This window comes from Pogona vitticeps, chromosome 1 (genome assembly GCF_051106095.1).
Source record: "Pogona vitticeps strain Pit_001003342236 chromosome 1, PviZW2.1, whole genome shotgun sequence".
In the NCBI taxonomy this organism is placed as follows: domain Eukaryota; kingdom Metazoa; phylum Chordata; class Lepidosauria; order Squamata; family Agamidae; genus Pogona; species Pogona vitticeps.
In genome coordinates, this window is record NC_135783.1 from 209,609,611 (window position 1) to 209,628,719 (window position 19,109).

General features: G+C 39.5%; 1 protein-coding gene across 3 annotated transcripts in view; it reads right to left on the minus strand.

Annotated features, from left to right (window-relative positions):
• Nucleotides 1-19,109, minus strand: part of PSMD14 (proteasome 26S subunit, non-ATPase 14) — an 86,928-nt gene that overhangs the window by 61,880 nt on the left and 5,939 nt on the right. For all 3 annotated transcript variants that reach the window (XM_020798342.3, XM_020798341.3, XM_072982336.2), the window contains exon 3: nucleotides 2,995-3,047. In XM_020798342.3, coding sequence (XP_020654001.1) covers nucleotides 2,995-3,042 — 48 coding nt within the window. In that variant the 5' untranslated portion in view covers nucleotides 3,043-3,047. The remainder of the gene's footprint in view (nucleotides 1-2,994; nucleotides 3,048-19,109) is intronic.

Sequence of the window (19,109 nt, forward strand, 5' to 3'; positions counted from 1 at the left end):
ATTAGAAGCAGCTAGATAAGAGGCTCTGTGTAACTTGTCTTTAGGTCCAAGGTTTGTTTTCCCAAACAGAGTGCTCTTACAAGCTTCATATCCGAATCTGACTCCAAGCTTTTGGAGAGGCAAGAGCCATATAAAGCCTCTGGAGTTGGCCCCATGCCAACATATCTCCTTACTCTGCTGATGTTATGAGAATACACGTTATAATCAAAATTCTCAACACTAACATGTGATGGATTGACTCAATAAAGGGATCCACAACTGTTAATTTGCAACACCTGAGCAGAACTTACTGGAAAAGACAATATTGCTAGAAAGAGATGGGGGAATAGGAACAGGGAACAGCCTAACATGAGATATTGTTGGTTTGCAAGATCTGAGCAGAGCTGTTAATGATACAGTGGACCCTCTACTTAAGGAATTAATCCGTATTGGAACTGTGGCTGCAACTCGAAAAGTCTGTAAGTCGAATCTCCATTGACCTACAATGCATTGAAAACCGATTAATCCCATAACTGGCAGTTTTTATTCTATTTTTGTTCCATTTTGGGTTTTTTTCTGGTCTGTAAGTCGATTCTCCGGCTGCAAGTCAAATCTAAATTTTGCGGCCAGAGAAGTCTGTAACTCGAAAAGTCTGTAAGTTGAGCCGTCTGCAAGTCGAGGGTCCACTGTATGACATTTTGGAGGCCATTAACTGATGTAATCAGAAGTGACTTGATGGCACATAACACCTTTGGAATTTTAAAAATACCAAGCAATTGTATAATGACAAAACTGAGTGGAATGGAGACTTTGACAGGAGACAATGTGTGCGGTTCGATGTTCGGCTCCAAGCCAGCCCCAAATAAATCATCAGACTTCCTCGGCTTCGAAATAGGGGTAACATTTATTGTGTGGTTTAACAAAAAATCCTGTGTCAGCAAATGTATTCCAACCTTTCTCCCCATCAGACAACAGGTCTACTGGGGGGTTCCATTTGTCAATTTAAAAGGGTTTCCATTCTGAACATTCCAGGGTCCCAGCCATTCAGGTGGGGTATCCGGGTTTAATAATAATCCCTTCTCACCCTCCAGTAAGGGGATGGTGTCTTCGTTTCGATAGTCCACCCAGCCACACTCCCTGGAGGGTTCCCCCGTCTGCCAGGGTCCTCCCTTGGTCCCGTCCATTGCATCTCCCACATCCTCCATTCTATTCTCTCCCTTCGTTCTCTTTCCACCTTTTCTTTCTTGTCTCTCAATTTCTTCTGCCACTCCTTGGTCTCTTTCTCACCCCAGTATGATGCTTTAGGGGTGAATTATCTCCTCCTCCTGGCATCCACCTCCTCTTTCAGGACCCTCAGTTTTTCCACCTTTCCTGTCCAGGGGTCTTCAACCCATATCCACTCCCAGCCTACAGGTAGCTCTCCTTCCCCTCCTTTTTATCCACCAGTACTGCCTCCACTACTTCCCGTGCTTTTTCTCCCCGTCCCGACAATAGTCCTGGTCTCCTTGATCATTAGTTCGTTCAAATTCTTCTTTAGCCTCCCCGGGTCTGGTCCAGGTGGTCTTATCTTCCTGGGTGGGGGAACTGGCAGGGTCTGGCTCTCTTTCTTGATGGTAGGCGGGAGGGATGGCACTCCCGTAAGAGGAAACTTGCTCTCACCCCCGGTCTTACACAACGACAAGATATAGGCTTCAAAGCTCTGCTAGGATCCAGTAAGACCATCCCAAGCCACAAAGCAAAACACAGTAAATCACAGCTTTAAAAAGTGAGCTTCTGAATATTTGTTCACCATTCTTTCTTAAATGCATTTTTAAAATATTTTCAATATCTGTATGTTATTTTTAAAAATATTCTTTTTGTGTCCATTTTTACAACCAGACACAGAATATCTTGCAACCATGACTCTGATAAGCCTGTGTAGCCAGGAAGAATTTAAAAAGTTAGTTAAGAGACAGCTAATTCTGTCACTTCCCTTGAGTGACAGGGTCAAAAATCAGATGTCCCAGACCTGGAGCTGCTTCCCTCTTTGAAAACTTACATGAGACTGGTTTGAGAAATCCTGAGAGAACATTAACTGAAGATACATGGCAAACCACTCTTTGGTTGTTATTCCACCACTTCCTTTAAAGCAAACCTGTTTTTATTTTACTCTTTAAAGAAAATCTATCTTTTCAGCCTGTTTCTGTGACCCTAACTATGTTTCATTTCCCAAAGCTCCTGCTAGCTACCAGGTATGCTCAGCCTTATAACAAAGTGTATGTTTTTCCTTTTTGAAAGGCCTTTTTTGAGGATTAATATTCCAGCACTTGAAGTCTGGATTGTTTCCAATTTTTTTTAAAAAAATGGGTGGGTCAATCCATTCTCTTTCAAGACAAACAAGATTGATCTTTGAATTTATGTGATCTGTCTTAAATCTAGGGACATTTAGGGTTGCCTACCTCTGAACAGGGAGGGGAAGTAACACAATTGTATTTTTTTTTAAATAGTTACTCAAAAATCCTTTACCTAAACTTCCCCAAATCTGGCACAGAACAAGAACAGACTGTCTGCTGCAACTGTACAAAGTTTGAGGCGGATCCAAAGGCCAGTTTTAAAATTATATATTTTTTGTTTTGGCTGCCTTCTTTTTTACAACTGCCTAATAGAATGCTGATTTACTTTCCTTAGCACAAGATCATTGTTGAACTCTTGTCAAGCAACAACAAAAACTCAGTGAACTGTAGGAACCCAGTCACATTATGTATGAGCAGCTTGCTAATGTACATGTTCCAATCAATCCTGCTTACAGCATAAGCAACTGCATACGTAATGAAGCAAAGAATGATTAATTTTTTGTTTGTTTGTCTACAAACAAATGAAGATAATCCATAATTTAAAGACGTTTAGTCAATAACTTACGTGTCCGCCTTTTTGTACTTCTGATAATTTAATTTTTTTGTAAGAGATAATAGACAAGATATGGGAGAGGATACAGCTTGATCTTTAAAAATATATATTGATAAGCTGGATACTAACCTGTCCCAGACCAGGCATGCCTCCTCCTAGTCGCAGAAGTCTATCCATATTGTCTAAAGAAAACAAAGAAACAAACAAACTAATAAAAGATAGGATATCTAGTTTTAATGTGGTTAGTAAATTGTTCGCCATAATATTCACCTTCAGTCACACATTATATCAAAACTATTGGTAGTAATTACAACACAACATTGGACTTCCTGTTAATTAACACCACATATTAATTCAATATGCTGTATTTCATACTAATTAACAACCTTACTTTAACTGCCCTGATTTTGGGTTATCCCTTGTTTTGAAAAAAGAAAATCGTTTCTTGCAATACTCTTTTTAAAACTGCAATTAAGAAAAAAAAAACTTTCTCCCCTGACACCACTTAGACCTGAAAAAGCATCTGCCTAGCAAACCAAATAAAAAACACAACTTCCTCTCCAGTATATTAGAATTTACTTCAATTTGTCCACAGCACATCAATATGAAAATTCAAAAGTGAAGATTTTAAACATTCTCATTAGTACGGTCTGTGCTAATTAACTTACAGCTTGTCAGTTAGCATCAAAACTGCATATGAAAGACACTGAACAAATTATAGATTTCAGAATTAGCATCAAAAGCTTTTTAATGAACTCATTACACCAAAAGAATGCTGTAAACATTAGATGCCTTTACTTAAAATACTGAGGCCTATACAGTTGTTTCACACGTTTCAAATCTTGTTAAATGTATAAGGCTGTAGAATAAGACCAATCCACATACACTGTACCTTTTCTTATACTGCTTCAGCAGTAACATTTTTATATGCAATGTGACAGTATAAGTCTTAAAGTTCTCTACACTAGAATATCTTTAAGTAGCTGGAACTGTCAATCAATTATTCTGACCAGACTCACCAGCCACTGTATTCCAGCAAATGAGGATCCTCTTTCTCTCTGCTGAATACCAACAATGCCATAATCTTAAAATCACTGGCAAAACATACTTCTACTTTATACTTTTTAGCCTCATCTACATTAATTTAAGACTCAGTAAATTAAGACGGCCAACTAGTCCAGGGGTTTATCTAAGGAAACTGATCTGCACCCACAACCAAACTGGCACGAACTGGCATGAAACCCCACACTTGAATGCATCAAAACTTTAGATCAAGACATCTTGCAGACTATTTTCAGAAAGTTTAGCCACTGCAAGAAGTTAACAAGGGGTTCCTAAAATATCTAAATTTTCAGAAACAATAGAAAGTATTGTGGCACTTTTTAAGTCTAAGAAATTTATTTCAATGTAAGATTTTGCAGACAACAATCCACTTCTTCAGACACACTTCTTAAAGAAGCAGATTATAATCCATGAAAGCATACACTGAAATAAACTTGTTAAAGACTCTTTTTTGTTTGTGCAGATGTTGTTCCTGAAACAGAACAACACAATTATCCAAGAAAAATAACTGTAGTCTCAACCTCCACTGTGCAAAACAAACAAACAAATAAACAAACAAACCAGAAGTAACAAACCTCTGCAATCTCCAACCTATAAATCAAATGGCATATGAATCAAATAAAACCACATTTTAATATAGGCATTTGCTAGGTAATTTTATGAGCTAAAATGTACTGACACTTTGTTAGAGGTTTAAACTCTGAATTATATTTTGACCAAATAAACTTTGAAATAAATTCAACTGTACAATTAAACTCTAATAATAAAAAAGCATCAGAAAATAATAAAATGATGGTGCTCACACACTGATTTCTTTACATATGTATACTATGCTAGGTGTGTAGGTAAACCTCAAATATGGTTACCATTTCAAAATTTGAATAAGAAAGAGGATATGTTCCTGGAATTGTTTGGTATTTGACTTCTAGAAGACAGCAACTGCATATTCATATGTCACAATACACCATTTTTGTGTTAATCATAGTTTATTGCTCAAGTTGCAAATTGCACTCAAACAACTAAAGCAATTGTCTTCTCCATTTTGTTTTCTTTTTCACCCTTTCTGTCATCTTTTTTCAGAGTGCTGAGCAACTTCAGAAACAAGCAAAAGGCAATCCACAGTTGCAGGATCAGATATCATGATAGACCATTGCTTAAATAAGCTAAGGTCGGCAAGCCAACAGCAAAATACAGCACCAGACAGAGATTTCTGGCAAGACACTGAACCATGGCTTATTAACTATGCTGGAAGCCAAATTTCAAGAAGGCACATAGTGGATTGTCATTATGTACAAATGCAGTTAGGATGATGACAAATATCTCTTCTACGGTGGGATATCCAATGCCCCTTTTACTCTCATCAACCTAAAATCAAAAGTATTGTACAAATAGGTGGTAAATGGTGTCACAGTATCAGGAATCAAAGGTATCAACATTTATAAGATAGGCTGGAGGCAGGGGAAAAAGGCATGAGGACCACATAAAAAAGACTTTCATAAGTGGTTATGACCACATTTTGTGCCAGAGTGTGTGTAAAATCCAAACAAGACAGGTTAAGTCAAAAAGCAGGTTAGATAACAGGAATTCCCAATGTGCTACTTAGGACTGTACTCCATTTGAATTAATTGCTTGGGGATATTCCTGAATTTAGTCCTGGAAGCCAAGGTTTTGGCAGTGGCCAGAAATTTATTTTTACAATTAAAGCTTGTGTACCAATTTTACTTAGAGGTGTGCAATCTGCCCACACTGATAAATATGTCACTTTCATATTTGTGTCACTCTAACACAGTGATGGCGAACCTATGGCACGCGTGCCGCCTGTGGCATACAGAGACATCTCCCTTGGCATGCAAGCAGAGCACTACCCCCCTGCTACCCCGCTACGCTACCCCACCCCACCCAACAGCCAAACCTCAAACCATCCTCAGCCACCTCTTCTTGCTAATTTCCTTGGTTCTGGCATTCCTTCTTTAAGAGATTTCTTCAAGAGATTGGAGATAAGCCTGCTTGATTGGTTACAGCTGGCCCCCGGGAGTCAAATGACTTCTTCCAGCCCCGCCCGAGGTAACTTTGCAAACAGGAGGAAAGGCTGCAGGTTAAGGAGGGAAGGAACATGCGACTTCAAATGTATGTACAAAATAAAGGGAGCGAGGTGTTTGTGTACACTTTTATCTGGTATAAATGTTACTCTGAGTTTGTTTCATCAAAGCAGAGTGTCTCTTTGGGAACTTGTTTTTTTTCCTTGCCAAAGGGTTCTGCGTTAATGCTGTACAATTAAAAGTTTAGAAAAAAAGTGTGTGTGTGTGTGTATGTGTGAGTGTTATCTCAAAACTGACTCAAAACTGTTAATCTCCACTGCATTTAGCTCTGCAGCTTGCTGAGAACAGCAGTGTGTAGCAATTGCATTTCTCTATATCTCATCCCCAAAGCAGGCAAGAGTATCACAGTTTATTCTCAAAATCTGAATCCCAGTCTTTCTGCTCCTGGTCCTACTTTGTCTACAACACCAAACAAAAGGTCTTACAAACAAAAGACTGTGGGTTTCTTTATTGTGTCAATCCATCTCATATGCAGTCTTCCTCTTTTCCTACTGTTTGCACTTTTTCTTGCATTGATGCCTTTTCCAGTGAGCTTGTCTTCTTATGATGGTAGTACAGTACCCTTTGGTTATTTTACCTTGTAGTGAAAGTCCACACTTATTTTGCTTTACTTATCTTTCTGACAAGTCATGCTATCTGTAAAACTCTTTTCAAACACTACATTTCCAATAAGTAAAATGTGTATATACACTTTATGTAGTGTATAAAATGTGTATTTAAAGTCTGCACTCCTATATATAGCTGCATTTCTGAGGGTGGTTTATTTTGGAGGAAACAAGTCCAGAATTTCAATGTACTTAATAAGCTTTATAATTGTTGTTGTTGTTTAGTCGTTAAGTCATGTCCAACTCTTCATGACCCCACAAAGAGTCTTTCACTGCCTCCTGGAGTTGGGTCAAATTCAGGTTCGCAGCTTCGGTGACACTATCCACCCATCTCGTCCTCTGTTGTCCCCTGCTTCTCTTGCCTTCACATTTTCTCAACATCAGGGTCTTTTCCAATGAGTCTTCTCTTCTCATGAGATGGCCAAAGTATTGGAGCCTCAGCTTCAGGATCTGTCCTTCCAGTGAGCACTCAGGGTTGATTTCCTTCAAAATGGATAGGTTTGTTCTCCTTGCAGTCCAGGGGACTCTCAAGAGCCTCCTCCAGGACCACAAGTCAGAAGCATCAATTATTCTGTGGTCAGCTGCCGTTATGGGCCAGCTCTCAATTCCATACATCGCTACTGGAAAAACCATAGCTTTGACTATGCGTACCTTTGTTTGCAAGGTGATGTCTCTGCTTTTTAAGATGCTGTCTAGGTTAGTAATCACTTTCCTCCCAAGAAGCAGGTGTCTTTTAATTTCTTGGCTGCTGTCCCCATCTGCAATGATCACTGAGCCCAAGAAAGTAAAATCCGTCACTGCCTCCATATCTTCCCTTTCTATGTGCCAGGAGGTAATGGGACCAGTGGCCATGATCTTGGGTTTTTGTGTTTTTTTGATGTTGAGCTTCAGACCACATTTTTTGCGTTCTCCTCTTTCACCCTTATTAAGAGGTTCTTTAATTCCTCCTCACTTTCTGTCATCAGTGTGGTATCATCTGCATATCTGAGGTTGTTGATATTTCTTCTGGCAATCTTAATTCTGGCTTGGGATTCCTCCAGTCCAGCCTTTCTCATGAGATATTGTGCATATAAGTTAAATAAGCATGGAGACAATATACAGCATCATCGTACTTCTTTCCCCATTTTGAACAAATCAGTTGTTCCATATCCAGTTCTAACTGTTGCTTCCTGTCCCACATATAGATTTTTCAGGAGATAGATAAGGTGGTCAGGCACTCCCATATCTTTAAAAACTTGCCATAGTTTGTTGTGGTCCGTAGTCAATGAAGCAGAAGTACAGTGGTGCCTCGTTTAACAGGCGCTCCGTTTAGCGATGAAATTGCTTAGCGATGACTTTTTTGGAGCATTTTTGCGCTTCTTTTAGTGATGATCCCTATGGGCGATTTTCGCTTAGCGATGGTTGGGACCATGCTTTACATAGCGATTAAATTTTGGGTCCCCTGTTTCGCTTAACGATGGTTTAAACAGCCTCATGTTCGCTATTTTTAAATGTTTTTCAGTTATTTATAAAGTTAAAGTTTACTGTTTAAAATGTTTGAAATCATAAAGTGCACTTAAACCCTTTAACAAAATCTGACTTTGTTCTGACTCTATTTTAATTTGTTGTTGTTGTTTTTCCCCCACTGAGATGCATTGAATATGTTTCAATGCATTTCAATTGGGGAACCGAGTTTTGCTTAGTGATGTTTCCTACGGCGATTTTCGCTTAAGGACGGCAATTCGTTCCTATTGGAACGGATTATCTGGTTTTCAATGCATTTCAATGGGAAACCACATTTCGCTTAGCGATGAAATCGCTTAGCAGCGATTTTTCGGAACAAATTAACATTGCTAAGCGAGGCACCACTGTAGATATTTTTCTGGAACTCTCTCACTTTCTCCATAATCCAGCGCATGTTAGCAATTTGGTCTCTACTTCCTCTGCCCCTTTGAAATCCAGCTTGTACTTCTGGGAGTTCTTGGTCCACATACTGCTGAAGCCTGCCTTGGAGGATTTTGAGCATAACCTTGCCAGCGTGCAAAATGAGTGTAACTGTATGGTAGTTGGAGCATTCTTTGGCGCTGCCCTTCTTTGGGAGTGGGATGTAGACTGATCTCTTCCAGTCCTCTGGCCACTGTTGAGTTTTCCAAACTTGCTGGCATTTTGAATGTAGCACCTTAACAGCATCATCTTTTAAGATTTTAAATAGTTCAGCTGGAATGCCATCACCTCCACTGGCCTTGTTGTTAGCCCACTTGACTTCACTCTCCAGGATGTCTGGCTCAAGGTCAGCAGCCACACTATCTGGGTTGTCTGGGTGCTGCATGTTTTGCTCTCAAACTAACAGCATATGGGTCAAGGTTTGACAAATTATAAGCATGCATACAACATCAAAAAATCATGTTGTGCAAAAGCATGCCAAGTTGAATATCCCTTATCAAAAATACATGCATATAATTATTTTTAAAGTTTGTATAAATTACCTGGCTTGTATTACTTTAAAATTTGTTTCCATTTACTAGAGTTAATGGTTATTTTTCAATAAAAAGTGTTTGTATCATTGAAAGTTTTGAAGACAACTGTATGAGTTGTTTTTTCTAAACTAAAACATCAGTATTCAGATTTAATTGCAGTGTTGGCACTTCAAAAATAATAATTTGGTTTTCTGTCACCGTTTTGGCACTCAGGCTCAAAAATGTTAGCCATCATTGCTCTAACATAATGGTTGTTGTCATGATCATGAGATATGTGGTTTAAAAAGCATGTAATGAGAATGGGATATGAAGTCAAGGGAAATGTAACATGGAGTCAAAATTGTTCTCTGTAAGGATGATTTGAAGGCCTTTGGAATGTGTTTTTCTGAGATGCCGTGAGAGTGTTTTCTTGCAGACAGTTACAGCAAGGAACCAGATAATGAAGAAGATTCAACATTCCAGGATAATGGGGAAGAATGATCCCTGCATCTCTCATGAGAATAAGGGGTAGAGAAAAGAAGAACGACCCCTAAAATCTAATTGGTTAATAGCTAATGGGATGGAGAAGAAGGGAGGAGATTTGGGAAACTAGAAAATGGAGAATGTGTTATGTGAAATGAGTCTTTTTTACAATTATTCTTTTTCTGATGATGAATTAAGACTGATGGTGGACTTTGACTGGTGTTGGTGAGCATGCAGCTTGCAGTAGAAAGAAAGAGATGGGCTTAGCCTATATAGCCTACCATAAAGACAGCTTTTAGATGTTTGTTATTTTAGTTGGGAAACAGCTATTTTATTAATAATAATCTTTGACTTCCCCACTGATCCTTAAGGGCAGTGGTCCCCAATCTTGGGCCTCCAGATGTTCTTGGACTACAACTCCCAGAAGCCTCCACCACCACTTCTGCTGGCCAGGATTTCTGGGAGTTGAAGTCCAAGAACATATGGAGCCCCAAGGTTGGGGATCACTGCTTTAGGGGACCATGAGCATGACATGGTGGCAGTGGAGGGATCAAGGATCTAAGCTGTTGAGAGATCTTTCTGAGGAAAATCAGTTTTGCATGTTCAAAGATTGCAGAATAAAGTGGCAATTCCCACTGTTATTATTTTGTTAAGGCAGAATAGGCAGTGACAGGGAAATTCCCACAATTTTATTCTGTGGAAACTGTCAGCTTTGCTTAGGCAAGGGGCCAAAACAGTGTTTTCTGAACTGTTAACTTTTGCTCAGGCAAAGAAGCAGACAGAGAGTGTGGAGTAGGAGAAAACATGGAGTCGCAGGCAGAACTAAGGCTCTGAAGTGACATGCCAAAATGGAGATGGACAAACTAACCTCGATATTGGCTGATTACCTGTCAGCTCAGACAGACCTAATCATCGCTGAAACCCACAGACCGAAAGCGGAGATGGCAGCTGAACAGTGGGAAAGACAATTGGATTTAGAGGAGGAATAGGACGAACCATCCAGCTATGAAAGTTTTCTGCCCAAGGAAATGCAGGTAGCATACTCAAACTACAAGCCTTTTCCACCAGAAACCAGCCTGCAAGGAGTTGATACCTATCAAGCCTAGTGGCAAGCCAGCAAGGACAGTGAAATTTCAACTCCTCAGCCACCCATCCTAACTTACTACCCATGTATGCTTGGAATCACCGCTTCCAGAGGGGCTCCAGACTACACAGAGACTACCCAAGAAGAATCCCTTCCCATGCAGAGAAGTGAGTGGAGAACCAAGCCGGAGATGCAGGACCAGAGAGGGATTGCCAGATACCATGTCCAGATGAGTGGGAACACAATCATAAACGCAGATTACATCAAGATGAGCCAGCGCAATGGTGGGGGCGCCCTGAAATAAGACTTTCCTTCTATAGGGACAGAAGCTGCTACAGGGAATTTTCCTTCCCAGATAGCAGCCTTGCCAGCTTCCAAACGGAGAGGAGTTAACCCACAACAAGCTGAGGGAGAAGATTTTCAGTTACCAGATATCTTTGGGAGAGGTGTCATAGACAAAAAGAAGACACAGAGAGATGAAACTCCAGGGCTGCAAAGAGTTAACCCTCAGCCGACCAAAGGAGAAGATTTTCAGGTAACAGGTTGTAGCATTCTCCATTTATTAGATATATGGTTCTTGTTGTATTATGTAATGGTTTATGAATATTCATATTGCTGTGAGGCGGAGCTGGGAGAGATGCTATAAGAGGCGGGGTCAGAGTCAAGTGGTAGATTAAGGCAGTTTAAGTCAGTAAGAAATGTAAAAGTCAGGCGGTAGAGATTGAATCAGTGAGAGCAGAGTCAGGGATTGTAATAGAATGTGTAGTTTGGGAAATTCTGAGGTGTGATTAGCTACTGAAGATATTTATGAATCAATCTCTGTAATCAATAAACCAAAGTTTTATTTAAAAGAACTTGAAGTGTGGACCTGAATCTTTCTGAAGTAATGGTGATTTAAAGATCACCTGGTGGCAGCAAGTGTAAAAGAGATTGTTTGCCTTTGTGTGCTCTGAGGCTTGAAGGTCAAGCAAAGGGGCACGAGGGTAGACGTCACACAGGTGAATTCCTGAGAGGTGCCATGGACAGAGAAGAGGCCCAGAAAGATGATACTCCAGGAAAATATCTACTTAAAGCAGAGATTTTTTCAAACAAACAAACTTACTTTTAATAATATGCCTTCAAATGATTTAAATGCAATTTTTTAGGCTTTATCTGAAGAACTGTTCACAAATGAGCCAGAATCTTTCCAAACAAAACAAGCAGAACTGGAGCAAGCCATTCCTATGGCTAATTATTGCTCAGAAGAGAAAAAGACTGTTACTAATATAATGGACTCATAGACTTTGCCTAAAAGGCTAGAGAACATAGATTTTTCTGTCGCAGATTCGCGTTCTCAAGCAGATGTGACAAATTTCACTACAAAAGAATCTAAATTACTTTATGATTCAGAGAGAAACACCAGAGCAGCTTTGCCAGAGGCAGGAGATGCTTTAATGGAGAATTCTTTCTCCAGAGAATCCCCAAAGTTTAAGTGTTGCATATGAAGGGCCACTGTCACCCACAGTTTGTGACATTTCATTATGGAACTGCTTTGCACCTTTCCCTTGGAGAAACAGGAACTTGCTTATGGTCCTATGCTCTTTCAACTTTTCTGGAGGTGCTGCCATGTTCAATTTGGACCTGAACATGAAAGATAAGTTAAAATCATAGGTAGTTGATTTTTGCACCATTGAATACAGACAAATTGGCCAATACACCCTGCAATGTATAGCTTTCTAGCTCAATCTTTTCTGGGAAAGGCTCAATGGAAAGGCTCAATACTTGTCAGTACCCCGTCATATTGCAAGCTTACCCAAAGCTTTGAGAAAAACCTGAACCCGTCCAAAAAACTAGTCATTCCCCGAGAAGTCCGGAACCAAGTTTTAGAACTTGTACATGATTCTCCTTACCTTGGACATCAGGGACACAAAAAGTCTTTGCAGTGTCAATAAATATTTTTATTGGCCAAAAATGAAGAAAAGTGTGAGAGTATTTGTTTGTTCTTATCATTTATGCCAGGATGCAAAGTACAGAGAATTTGCCGTTGGAGATTTAGTCTTTGCTTTAAAACCTCCAGGATCTGACCAACTAGAGAGTGCTTGGGAAGGCCCAGGTAGAATTTTGCAGAGACTTGGAACTGTGAAGTATCTTGTTCAAATTCCTGGTTTTGGGAGGAAACCTATCATTTGTCATGTTAACTGCCTGAAATTGTATCAGCACAAAGTGGCTGTTATGTTGATGTGCAGAACCGCTTTTGATAACCCAGATAAAGAACTTATTTTGCCTGTTTTTGGAAATGATGTAAATGAACTGGATGATTCTGATGATTCAAGTTTTTCTGATGAACACGAATGGCTTTCTTTAATTCTTGACTATCACCAAGATGTTTTTCTGACAAACCTGGTTCTACTGATCTCATTACACATGTTATCAATACTGGGGACAGTCCACATGTAAAGTGCAGTCCCTATCAGATTGCAGCAGCTCATACTAGAGATATGGAAAAGGCGATTCAAAAATGTTGGAATTGGGTATCATAGAACCCAGTAATTCTGAATGGGGTAATCCTGCTGTTGTTGTGCCAAAGAAAAGTGATACTGGAGAAATTTTGGATCAAGCTGTGTCTGAAGTGGACTATAGAAAGTTAAATTACATAACTGTTCCTGATTCTTATCCTTTACCATGCATGGATTCTCTGATTGAGAAAATATCCAGCGCTTAGTATGTGTCACTCATAAATCTTTTTGCTGGACTATTCCAATTAAAATTAGACGAGAGCTCGAAGGACAAATCCAGTTTTATAAGCCACATGGGGACTTTCCGTTTGAAGAAGCTCCCGTATCCTCTAAAAAACTCAGCTCTGACTTTTCAGAAATTAATGGACAAAATCCTACAATATTTGTCATTTGCCTCAGCATACCTTGATGACTTAGCTATTTTTAGCCCTGATTTTGTTTCTCATATGTCTCACATTAAAATTATGTTGTGTAGATTGCAGAATGCTGGTCTGACAGTCCAAGCCAGCAAGTGTCAGTGGATACAAGGCAAAGTTTTCTATTTGGGTCATTTGATTGGGCAGGCGGAAATTCAACCCAAGATAGATGCCATACAGAATTGTCCTACCCCGACTTCAAAGAAGCAGGTTCAATCATTTTTGGGCCTAGTTGGTTACTACAGAAAATTCATTCCTAATTTCAGTGATTTGGCTTTACCCTTGACAAGGCTAGTAAAGAAACAAAAGTGTGTCATGGTGAATTGGACACGAGTGTCAAGAGGCTTTTGATGCTTTGAAAGCTAAAATTGTTTCTGCTCCTATTTTGAAATCATTTGATTTTGACAAACACTTTGTCTTGCACACCAATGCCTCTGATTGGGGATTAGGAGCTGTGTTGTTGCAAAAAGGGGATGATGAAACTTGTCATCCAATTTCATATTTCAATAGAGAGCTGTCGCCCCAAGGAAAAAAAACTTTGTACATGAAAGAGAAGCATGTTCTATTCTTTGGGCTATTCAGCTTTTAAAACCATATTTGTGGGGGCGCAAATTTACCTTGCAAACTGATCATCATGCATTGATTTGGTTGCAAAGAATGAGATCTCATGACAAAAAGTTGTTGCGTTGGAGTTTAATTTTACAGGAGTTTGATTTTAACATTCAGCATCTTCCTGGGAAGCTGACCGTTGTTGCCAAGTCTGTCCAGGATGCACTGTGGAATTTCAGACGTGGCAGATGGTTGGAAAAATTCTTTCTGTTTTACTGGTTTACTGGTTCTTAAACATAACCAGAGTTTGTTTTACTATTAGAGAGTAAAACATCAGAGTACTAACAGAGTTCTTTTTTACTATTCACATGACTGTTTTCTATTTTTCAGATTTCTAGAATTCCTTAACCCAAAGTTTTGTATTCAAATGCTGCTATTACAATTGTTTCCTACCTCAATGTTTTGCTGGGTAGAATGCATAATTGAAATGTTTGCATGTATTATATTGTGTAACTTTAACATAGATTTAAATTAGTAACTAAGCCAAAACATGTAATCCAATTTTGCTTTGATGTAATTTAGCTGCAATAAAAAATGGAGGCTTCAAAAAACCTCAATTTTCTAAATTTAAAGGGTGGTTTGTCATGATCATGAGATATGTGGTTTAAAAAGCATGTACAGTGGGGTCTTGACTTAAGAACGGCGTGAGTTAAGAACATTTTGACTTAAGAACCACTCTCATAGGTAAATATTGACTTGACTTACATACTTAGATTTGAGTTAAGAACTGAAAAAAACCATGTGGGAGGCAGGGAAAGTGCAAAATGTGAACTTTCAGTTAACTGTTGGCCAGTGAAAAGGGTGCCTGTCTGCTTCCTCACTCCTCCCAGCGTTTAGAGAGTGGATTGGGAGACAGTCTTCGGACTGCCTGGTACTGTACTGCCTGGACTGTATTTTCCCTGCCTTCCCTGAACCTTTCTTGACCTAAGAAAAAAAGAAACAAAATATCCCCCTCTAGTGGTCGAAGTCAGAATAGCAGCTTCCTATTAGTTTCTATGGACGGAAAAGAGCAGATACGGATCAAATGGTTTTCAATGCATTCCTATGGGAAATGCAGATTTGACTTGAGAACTTTTTGACTTGAGAACCGCCTTCCAATACGGATTAAGTTCTCAAGTCAAGACCCCACTGTAATGAGAATGGGATATGTAGCCAAGAGAAATGTAACATGGAGTCAGAATTGTTCTTTGTAAAGATGATTTGAAGGCCTTTGGAATGTGTTTTTCTGAGATGCCATGAGAGTTTTCTTGCAGACAGTTACAGCAAGGAACGAGATAACGAAGAAGATTCAATATTCCTGGATAATTGGGGAAGACAAACAACACCTGCATCTCTCGTGGGAATAAGGGGTGGAGAAAAGAAGAATGACCCCTAAAATCTAATTGGTTAACAGCTAGAGGGATGGAGAAGGAAGGCAGGAGATTTGGGAAAGTAGAAAATGGAGAATTATGTGAAATGAGTCTTTTTTACAATTATTCTTTTTCTGATGATGAATTAAGACTGATGGTGGACTTTGATGTTGGTGAGCATGTAGCTTGCAGTAGAAAGAAAGAGGTGGACTTACCCTATATAGCCTACCATAAAGACAGCTTTTAGATGTTTCTTATTTTAGTTGGGAAATAGTTATTTTATTAAACTGCAATAATCTTTGAATATGTTCTTGAATGCTATGCTTATGCAATACAAACTGATTATCCTATGAAACTTTATTTTTCTAATAAAAATGTAATCTTAAAAAGCTTGTTGAGGACTGGTCTCTTGAACAGCAAAGGTCTAGCTAATTCCAGTAAGTGCAAGGGGGCACAAGTTTGCTACTATTCAGAATCCTACCTCGCTGAGCTGTTGTGTGTTCTAAGGAATCACAAAGCCCTGGTGCCTGTACTTGCTAAGGTGCTAAGTAAATGCAAAGTGTTCTTTTTAGGTCAGACTTGTTCAAAGAGGTTTATGTTATGCACCCCTGACATCTAAGTACTTGGTCCAGCAAGAAGGTGGTAGATAAAGGCCTGGAGACTCTCTAACTGACTTGCCCACTGATCCTATAGGGCAGTGGTTCTTAACCTTTTTGAAGGAAACGCCCCCTTGAGCCATTGAGGAAGTTATCATCACCCCCCTCCCCGCGGTGATGCTATCTATTTATTTATTTATTTATTTATTTATTTATTTATTTATTTATTTATTTATTTATTTATTTATTTATTTATTTATTTATTTATTTATTTATTTATTTATTTATTTATTTATTTATGACACTTAAATCCAATGACCCCTGGAAACAAAATTAAATTCCAAGAAAATGAAATGCCCCCCAAAAAGTAACATTTAATGATTTAGTTGCAAGTGAATTTTAAGACACAAAAAGAAATATAAAAAGGGCATAAAAGCAAAAGTAGGAACTGAAAATTTCAAGACAAAAAGTCTGAAACTAAATTAAAATTGGAGGAAAATATATATATTCATTCACACTGTAAAAAGGCTGCAGCCATCTTCACAGGTTTGGCTTGCTCCAGCGCCCCCCTACCGCCCCCCTTCTGCTCCAGCGCCCCCACGCCGCCCCTTTTTGTTCTACCGCCCCCCTGAAAAATGAAATCGCACCCTGGGGGGCATTATCGCCCAGGTTAAGAACCACTGCTATAGGGGACCGTGAGCATGACAGCTGTCTTCAACTGATCCAAAATGTTGAAGCCAGACTGCTGACTAGTGTGGTTATAAGCAGCACTTAATACTCTTGTTATGACAGCTTCTATGATTAATGGTCCATTTCTGGACCACATTTAAAGTGTTGATTAAAACCTAATAAAATATTGTATACCATATTTTTCTGTGTATAAGACTATACTTTTGTCTAAAATCTTTAGACTAAAATTTGAGGGCCATCTTATACACGGAAGTAAGCTGAGGAGAGAACAAAAACAAGCGGGGGAAATCAGAGATCAAAGCGATCCTTCAGCGCTTTGATCCCTTTCCCCCTAAACTTGCTAAGCCCCACTTAGTTTTCTTAATTTTGGATTAGAAAAGTGGGGGGGCGTCTTATACATGGGAGCATCTTATACACAGAAAAATACGGTAGTTTTGTTTGAAACTATGTGAATGACGAAAATCTCAAATAAAAATCTGCCTGGGCTTTGAGATCTGCAGACTTTTTTGTCTTGAAACCTCCGATGGCAAACCTATTATGGACTTTCTCAGTGGCATCAGAGGCTCTGGAACTCTTTACTGAGAGGCTACACTAGTTTTCCATCAGCAGGGAAAGATGTTGTTGTCTACGCAAGCCTTGGACATTTGACCTTGCTTGCTTATGGAAGGGGCGTTCTTCTATTTGTGTATTTTAATTTGTTTTCAGTTTTTTAATATTTTTATTCTCTTCCAGTTGTATTTGTACTTTTATTGTAATCTGATTTGAGTTCATTTATGAGAGAAAGGGAAGATATCAACAAGATAAATAACATGCCTGCCGTATTTATTTAGTACATTTTTGTTCTGTCTTTCTTCTGTTACTGAGTTCATGATAATATACATGGCACTTCAAGGTGGCCTCCTATCTTGGTCCTGACTATGCCAAAATCTGCTTACATTTAGCAAGGCAGCTGCATAGTTCAACTTCAAAATATGCTTGCAACAGGTGCAGATGTTAAGATTCACTAAATTCTTTATAGTGCATCAAGATGCTGCATGTAGGATTTTGCCTTTGTGAGGCACAGTTATAACTTCTTCCCTGCTCTTTCAGTCCCAAACACACACACCCCAAAACCTGCTTGAAGAAATCCTCTAATACTCTAAACCAGATGTGACAATTTGTAGAGGGCTGGAAACTGCCTTGCTCCCTAGAGGAGGGACAAGTTCAGAGATTCTCAAATTTGGCGTCTCAGATAGTCCCAGACTACAACTCCCAGAAGTACCGACCACTGGTAAATGGCCTTATTTGCTTCTTGGCTACCAGTTTAGTGATTGTCAGCACTAGAAAAGGCAAACAGCATGCACTGTATGCCTTAGGTCCTTCCGTGCACCATGTCAGGAAATCTGTATGGGGGCAGGTATGCTGGAAAAAGAAGGAATAAGATGATAATGCTCCAGCTCAACTCCTTATAAAAGAGAAAATATTTAAGTGCCCATAAGTCATGGAATTTTTAGACTACAAATCCCATAATCTCCATTCTGGAATTTCCACCTGACAGACAACACCTATAGGCACCTAAACATGGCTCACATGGGGGGGGGAAACAGCCTAGCTGGGAAGATTTCATGGCCTCACAAAGGCACAGCTCCACCCTAGCTTCCTGGGCAGAAAGGAAGCCACCCCACTGCCAGCTGGAACCTTCCTTTCTGAAAATATGGGTGGAGCTAGACCTATGCTAAGCCACTAAGCTTTTTCAGCTCAGCCTTTCCACTTAGTGAGCCCCATTTTTGTGTCTGACAGGTGGAACTCCCAGAATGGAGAATTATGTGATTAACAGTCCACAAAACCTATGCCTAATACCCATGACCACACAGGGAATCATCCATTGAATGAAATTTTAAAATGCTACTCAAAATGCCTGTATAGTTCAATCAATTAAAAAAACCTGCTGTTTTTAACAAAACTTAAATTTTCTCAGGATTGTATTCTATGTCAAGCACATCAATTAAAACTACTTTCAACGGGTGGTATCCAATTAACCCCTCTCACCGATGGAGTGGCATCATGCAGTGTAACAGGGAATGGGGCAATTCCCCTTCCCCCGCAAAATCTGTTCCTAAAGGGGGACCTTCTGGAACAGATTGGGGGAGGGGGGTATGGAAAGCTTGGGAGAAGAGGAGGGGAAAATCCCGCCTGAGCAGAAGTCTCCTCATGCAGTGTTGGATTTCGCCCAATATTTTAGTGATGGACCAATCACTAAGAGTTAGTGTTCAGACATCAGTACAACGACACAGGCTGAGTTACGACAGAAGAACTTGCAATGCTAAGCACATCTATAGTCC